Raw genomic sequence first — 7,661 nt, forward strand, 5'->3', positions numbered from 1 at the left:
AAGATATTATATTATATTACACATCACTTTTGAAAATCTTCTTCTCCGAATTTGCTTATTCACATAAAAAGAAACATGTGGATAATTGAGTTGTCTAGTTGTGGTATTTTTTCAAACCATTTGACCAAGTAATTTGAGAGATATGGTCAAAATAATAGAGCATGGTAAAACTGCCACTCCTTTGGTAACTATATTTGTTGCTTAATTTAATCTCAATTGTGAGAGGATTTTTATCTCATGCTTGTCAACAATATTGTAGATATTATAATCAACTTTCTACAGGTCCAAGAATCATCTTAATCCCATTTGCAACGCCAAGTTTATTCTTGTTTTATCGAACCTGTAAAAAAATAGTAAAAACTTGTAATTACACAACTTATATTTTATACAATTTATTATAAAACATATAATATTTAAACATTTAATAAAACAAAAACTATATAATTATATTATAAAACATTTATTTAATGTACAATTTTTATGTTTATCACACCTCCCAACGAGCTTATTGCTAGTCCCTAGCAATTTAAGCGTTAATAGCAATACAAAACATATTGATTAATTTAAATAGAAATGTAATCAAAACTATCTAAGTGTTTAAATTAAATTTGAAAACTGTCAAAGTTATATCAAGATCATCATAATTATAATTTATGAAATAATTTGAGATGATCAATTCAAAGCTTATTTCAGGTAGTTAAATGTACACGGCCTTCAGAAATTCCTAGTAAGAGTCTCAACTCCATATCCTCACAGGTTAATAAATGTTTCAATTTATGGCAACGATTTCTCTCATGGAGTTGGAATACAGATAAATGCTCAGAAAAATGGTTTACAGAATGCAGACAGACAAACGAGCCAAACTAATCAAAAGATAGAAAATCCATTGATTCAAAATCTAGTTGTTCTTATTATATATTTTTTCCTGATTTTTTTTTTTCATAACATCATGGAATCAGACTAAGTTTATGCTTCTTGACCACATATTTATTTAATTTGTACAATAAATTTCTCTCTTTCTTTTTTTTTCTTTTATGAGAGATAAATGGGTCGTAGCATATAACTTAAAAATTACATAGATCTTCAACATCTTTCTTTTTGTTTTTTTTTCTCTTTTTTTTTCTTCAGGAAATATCATTTTTTTTTCAAAATAAGAACTCAAGATCTAAACAATAGATAGCCTCTCTCATGATCAATAAAGGCTCGAAAGCTGTTTTCTCAGTCCTCTCCACTCACTCACAAAATATGTGTGAGTTTAAAATTTTAGGCACTCTTATAAGGTATATCTTGGGCCATATACTTTAATACCTGATTTTATCACAATGGTTAATCACTAAAAAAAATTTCATAAATCATATTTTTATATTGATCAGAATATTAAAATTGACATTTTTTCAAATAAAAATTTAAACATCCTTAAATAGATTAATACATGTTCTAATTTAAACCTTTCAAACATGTAATGTATGATATTTTTGCAAAAATTACTAAGATACAAACAATAAACATGGTTTTATTTTAAAATAATATATTTTTTTAAATATACATATATTTTTTATATTTTTAATTTTTTTTAATTTTTTTTTATAAGTTTGTTCTCCCCCCAATCAGAATATGACATTGTCCCTAATGTCAAAATAACTATTAATAAAGAGTACATAATGAAAGAGATATCACCTGGAATTTTATTGAAGATAACAAACTGAAACAAACGCAAACCAATCCACGACTTTTGAATCAATGATCCAACTTCCTTTTCTTATTGCTTGATTGCGACCAATTGATCTTTGTTATCATCGGATCAGGCTTATGAACAAAAGCTTCCAAATCATCAATTAATTGGTCGGCAGTCGAAGCACAGATGAGCATCCGTCGTGAATTTTCTGAAATGAAATTCTGTTCCACAGCTTTATCAAGAAATGTCAACAAACTGTCATAATAATTATTGATATTCAACAAGCCCACAGGTTTATTATGGATATTAAGTTGTGCCCAAGAAACAGTGTGAAAAATTTCTTCTAATGTACCAAAACCACCTGGTAGTGCGATAAAAGCATCAGAATTTTCAATCATTTTTGTGATTCTTTCATACATAGAAGAAACTTTTAATTCCTCACCAATCGTAACACCTGTAATATTTCCTTCAGCTAAAGCTGTAGGAATAATACCCAAAACCTGACTACCTCCAAGATGAGCAGATGTTGAAACAGATCCCATTAACCCAATATTACCTCCCCCATATACCAAGTGAATTTTTCTCTCAGCCAATATCTTTCCAAGATTATTCGCTGCTTCTACAAACACTTCATTTTTTCCAGGACTCGACCCACAAAATACACAAATATTTTTCAATGATTGTGCAGAGGTTCCAGCCATTTTTTTTTACTTTCTTCTTTTTTTTTCTGCGAAAATAGAGAGAAAGATGAGAGATTTTATAGGGGTAATATGTTATCAGGACAAAACTATGGGTCACAGTTGTAAACAGAATAAACAGTAAAAACAATAATGACACACATGCATGTAAACAGTAGTGTGATTGTGGCTCACAATTTTCCTCTGGTTTTACGTCCAGAAACGGCTTCAACGCCTTCTATGAGTCGAGGATATGCTTCCCATCCAATTTTCTTATAAATTGGCAAACAGGGTCTTTTTTAGTCGGATTCCCAAGACTATGACGCTCATCTTGGAATTGTTTCCATAAACGGAGAAGTTCAATATGCACATGTCCACTAGAATGCGTCTCAAGAGTCAATAAGATGTTATCTAAAGACTCCTTACTCAGCCCATTCTTAATGAAACCAATTTTATCTTCTCTGTTATTGGAAACACATCCCAAAGATCTGCATCGTTTGTCACAAGTCCATCTTGCACACTTATGACAAACCCCTAAACTTTTGGCCCTTCGTTTTTTCGCATAAGTGCTTTTTCCTAATCCAGGCAAATACCGAATGAGCAATGATTGTGGAACTTCTCCTCCTAATCGGACCTTAGCTTCTATTACAAGACGAATATCTTCTGGAATTCCTTTTTGCATTAGCAATCTCAATCTTTCACACCTTCCTGCATAAATTTTTCTTAGAACATTTTCAGAAACAGAGGGAAAATATTTACAAATTTTTGAGAGAATTTCATCCATTTTGAAAAGAAAAGAAATGTTTTTTTTTATTTTTGTATCAGCAATTATGGGAAACTGATTAAACCGACTATGAGAGTCACGGAGTACCGTTATCCGCCATTTAACCGGGAAAATAAAAAGATTAAGGAAACCTGAAATAAAAACAAACAAAATTAAATGCAACACAAAAAAAATCAAGGATCGGAAAGGGAAATAAACTCTTCTTGAAAAATTTCATTTTCTAAAAATGGTTTAAGCCTTTGTCCATTTACTTTAAAAACATCACCATTTTTAGGATTTTCAATATCCACAGCTCCATAAGTATACACATGCTTTACAACATATGGGCCTGTCCATCTTGATCGTAATTTTCCTGGGAATATGTGAAGTCGAGAATTATAAAGCAAAACTTTTTTACCAATCTCAAAAGATTTTCTAAGAATTGTTTTATCATGAAATGATTTGATTTTTGCTTTATAAATCCTTGAATTCTCATACGCGTCATTTCTGAGTTCATCAAGTTCATTAAGTTGCAATTTACGCAATTTGTTGGCATCATCCATGCTTGAATTTAAAGTTTTGATCGCCCAATAAGCTTTATGTTCCAATTCCACAGGCAAATGACAATGTTTTCCGTAAACCAACCTATAGGGAGACATATTCAATGATGTTTTAAAAGCTGTTCGATATGCCCAAAGTGCATCATTAAGTCGCAGAGACCAATCTTTTCTATTTGAGTTAACAGTTTTTTCCAAAATTTGCTTTATCTCCCTATTAGCTAATTCAACTTGTCCATTTGTTTGAGGATGATAAGGAGTAGTTACTTTGTGAGTAATACCATATTTTTTCATTAATGAAGCAAATGGTTTATTAACAAAGTGAGTTCCCCCATCACTTATCATGGCTCGAGGAATTCCAAATCTACTAAAAATATTTTCTTTTAAAAATTTGATGACGATTTTATGATCATTTGTTCGACATGGAATTGCCTCTATCCATTTGGAAACATAATCAACTGCAACTAAAATATACAAGTATCCAAACGACGGTGGAAAAGGTCCCATAAAATCTATTCCCCAACAATCAAAGATTTCAATTTCAATAATAGGATTCAAAGGCATCATGTTTCTTTTTGAAATCGCACCCAATTTTTGACAATTTTCACAGATCTTGCAGATTTCGTGGGTGTCTTTAAACAAAGTGGGCCAATAAAATCCACACTGCAAGATTTTTGCAGCTGTTTTCTTTGAAGAAAAATGTCCTCCGCATGCTTCTGAATGACAAAATTTAATGACACTACTTACCTCATTGTCGGGTATGCAACGTCGAAAAATTTGATCCGGACAATACTTGAACAGATACGGATCATCCCAATAAAAGTTTTTTACCTCATTCAAAAATTTTCTTTTATCTTGAGAACTCCATTGCGGTGGCATTTTTCCTGTCACAAGAAAATTTACTATGTTAGCAAACCAAGGTGTAGTAGTAACTGAAAATAGATGTTCATCAGGAAAATTATCGTTAATTGGTGTCATTTCACAAGATGATCCTGTTACTAGTCTCGATAAATGATCGGCTACGACATTCTCGGTTCCTTTTTTATCTTTGATCACAATGTCAAATTCTTGGAGCAACAAAATCCATCGTATCAGTCGTGGCTTTGCATCCTGTTTGGTCAACAAATATCTAATAGCAGAATGATCAGTAAACACGATAGTTGTTGATCCAATCAAATAAGAACGAAATTTATCTAATGCAAATATTACAGCAAGTAGTTCTTTTTCAGTTGTGGAGTAATTCATTTGAGCATTGTTTAAAGTTCTACTTGCATAATATATCACATAAGGCTTACCGTTTCTTCTTTGACCCAATACTGCACCGACTGCATAATCACTCGCATCGCACATGATTTCAAATGGTAAAGACCAATCAGGAGGTTGCATGATAGGAGCTGATGTTAAATGTCGAATGATTTTATCAAAAGCATTTTGACATTCTTGAGTCCACTCAAATGCAGTGTCTTTTGTTAAGAGGTTACAAATGGGTTTAGAGATTAAACTAAAGTCCTTTATAAACCTCCTATAAAATCCAGCATGTCCCAAAAATGAGCGAATTTCTTTAATGGTTTTTGGAGGGGGTAAATTGGCAATGACATCAACTTTTGCTTTATCAACTTCAATTCCATGAGATGACACGACATGTCCCAAAACAATTCCAGAAGTAATCATGTAATGACATTTTTCCCAATTTAAAATAAGACCTTTTTCCTCGCATCTTTTTAAAACTTTTTCCAAATTTTCAAGACAATTATCAAATGTATTCCCAAAGACAGTTAAATCATCCATGAAAATTTCCAAACAATTTTCAACCATGTCGCAAAAAATGCTTAGCATACATCTTTGAAATGTTGCTGGGGCATTGCATAATCCAAATGGCATCCTTCTAAATGCAAATGTTCCAAAAGGACATGTGAATGTAGTTTTATCTTGATCTTCGAGTGCAATGGGAATTTGATAATAACCTGAATATCCATCAAGAAAACAGTAGTATGGATGACCTGCTACTCTTTCTAAAATTTGATCCAAAAATGGTAATGGAAAATGATCTTTTCTAGTGGCGTCATTTAATTTTCTATAATCAATACACATCCGCCAACTAGATGGGACTCGACTTGTTAACAATTCACCTTTTTCATTTTTTATCACTGTGATGCCAGATTTTTTCGGAACTACTTGTGTTGGGCTTACCCACTTACTATCAGAAATAGGGTAGATAATCCCAACATCAAGTAGTTTGAGAACTTCAGTTTTCACAACATCTTTCATGTGTGGATTTAATCTCCTTTGTGGTTGTTGAGATGTTTTTGCATTTTCTTCTAAGTGAATTTTGTGAGTGCAAATTAGTGGATTAATGCCCTTGAGATCTTTTAGTGTCCAACCAATTGCATTTTTATGTCTTTTAAGCATATCAACTAATTTACCTTCTTCATCACTTGCTAGTTTGGAAGAAATTACCACCGGATATGTTTCATCTTCTCCAAGAAATGCATACTTCAATTCTTCTGGCAAGGGTTTTAACTCCAATATGGGTGGTTCGTCTTTGTTCTCATATTTTGCATCAAATTCTTTCTCTGATCCTGGTAACGAGTGATACCTGATAAAATCATCAAGATCAATTTCAATATTTTCTTTAACAGTTTCAATTGAACAAATATCTAATTGATCACGAGTACTCCCTTCTTGAATGTTTTCTTCCACAAGAGTTTCAATAAGATTTTCATCTTCACTTTCATCTCCTTTGTCATGTGGTTGCTTACAAAGATTAAACACATTAAGCTCCAAGGTCATGTTACCAAATGACAACTTCATTATTCCATTCCTGCAATTTATAAGAGCATTAGAAGTTGCTAAAAATGGACGACCTAAAATTACAGGAATTGCATTACAAGCTTCGATAGGTTGTGTATCTAAAACTATGAAATCGACAGGATATACAAAGTTATCAACTTGGACCAACACGTCTTCTACCATACCTCTTGGCACTTTAACAGATCTATCAGCAAGTAAAAGTGTTACCGAAGTAGGTTTTAACTCGCCTAGATTGAGTTCTTGATAAACTGAATATGGAAGTAAATTCACACTAGCTCCAAGGTCAAGCAAGGCTTTTTTAATCTTTCGTTCTCCAATAATACAAGAAATAGTAGGACAACCAGGGTCTTTGTATTTCAAAGCATTATTATTTTGAATGATTGCACTTACTTGTTCGGCTAAAAATGCTTTCTTTTTCACATTCAATTTTCTTTTCACAGTGCACAAGTCTTTCAAAAATTTGGCATATGATGGTACCTGTTTTATTGCATCTAATAAAGGAATATTAACTTTTACTTGTTTAAAAATATCATATATATCAGAATTAAAATTTGATTTTTTTGTATTTTTCAATGCATGAGGGAATGGTGGTGACACTATCTGTTGATCCTCCTCTTCGCAAGTTATGGGTTCCACTTCCTTACCCTTTGGAGTTGATTTATCATCATCTTCACAAGGTTCAAGAATGGATTTTTCCACAACCTTACCACTTCGAAGGGTAATAACGGATTTTACCTGATCCATCGGTTGAGTTCCAGAAGTTCTAGTTTGTGAATGATGATTCTTGGGATTAGGCTGTGGTTGTGAAATAAATTTACCTTTTTCATGAACATTAAGTGCAAATGCAAATTTAGCAAGAGTATCTTTCAAATCTGTCATGGTTTGAGCAGTTTGAGTATTGATAGACTCTTGCTTTGCAATGAAAGAATTCAATATATCTTCCAAATTCCTTTTAGGTGGAGGAACATAAGGTGCATAAATTTGAAAATTTTGTTTATTTTAGAAATGTGGTTGTGAAAATTGTGCAGCATTATCATTCCTCCAACTAAAATTTGGATGATTTCGCCAACCTGGATTGTAACTCTGAGAAAATGGTTCAAATTTTGGTCTTTTGAGATTGTTTAAAACATTGGCTTGTTCATGGAGACATTCTTTAAAAGAAAGCAAAGTGGGACAAT

The 7,661-nt window shown here is 32.2% G+C and overlaps 1 protein-coding gene across 1 annotated transcript; it reads right to left on the reverse strand.

The window, feature by feature from the left end:
- Positions 1-2,590: 2,590 nt before the first annotated feature.
- LOC140983882 (uncharacterized) lies at positions 2,591-7,362 on the reverse strand. Its single transcript, XM_073451037.1, has 3 exons — positions 5,774-7,362; positions 3,390-5,299; positions 2,591-3,087 (listed from the first exon to the last, which is right to left on the reverse strand). The coding sequence occupies exons 1-3, from the start codon at positions 7,360-7,362 to the stop codon at positions 2,591-2,593; spliced, it is 3,996 nt and encodes a 1,331-aa protein (XP_073307138.1).
- Between the last annotated feature and the right edge of the window lie 299 nt (positions 7,363-7,661).

This window comes from Primulina huaijiensis, chromosome 9, assembly GCF_012295235.1.
Source record: "Primulina huaijiensis isolate GDHJ02 chromosome 9, ASM1229523v2, whole genome shotgun sequence".
Classification (NCBI taxonomy): domain Eukaryota; kingdom Viridiplantae; phylum Streptophyta; class Magnoliopsida; order Lamiales; family Gesneriaceae; genus Primulina; species Primulina huaijiensis.

What these genes read in the sequence shown, in the direction of transcription:
- LOC140983882 (XM_073451037.1), bottom strand. Translation starts at nt 7,362, where the DNA reads ATGACAGATTTGAAAGATACTCTTGCTAAATTTGCATTTGCACTTAAT. An exon ending in TTAACAAGTCGAGTCCCATC is followed by an intron (nt 5,300 to 5,773) that starts TAGTTGGCGGAT and finishes CGTGTCATCTCA; the next exon opens with TGGAATTGAAGTTGATAAAG. An exon ending in TAAAAATGGTGATGTTTTTA is followed by an intron (nt 3,088 to 3,389) that starts AAGTAAATGGAC and finishes CCTCTGTTTCTG; the next exon opens with AAAATGTTCTAAGAAAAATT.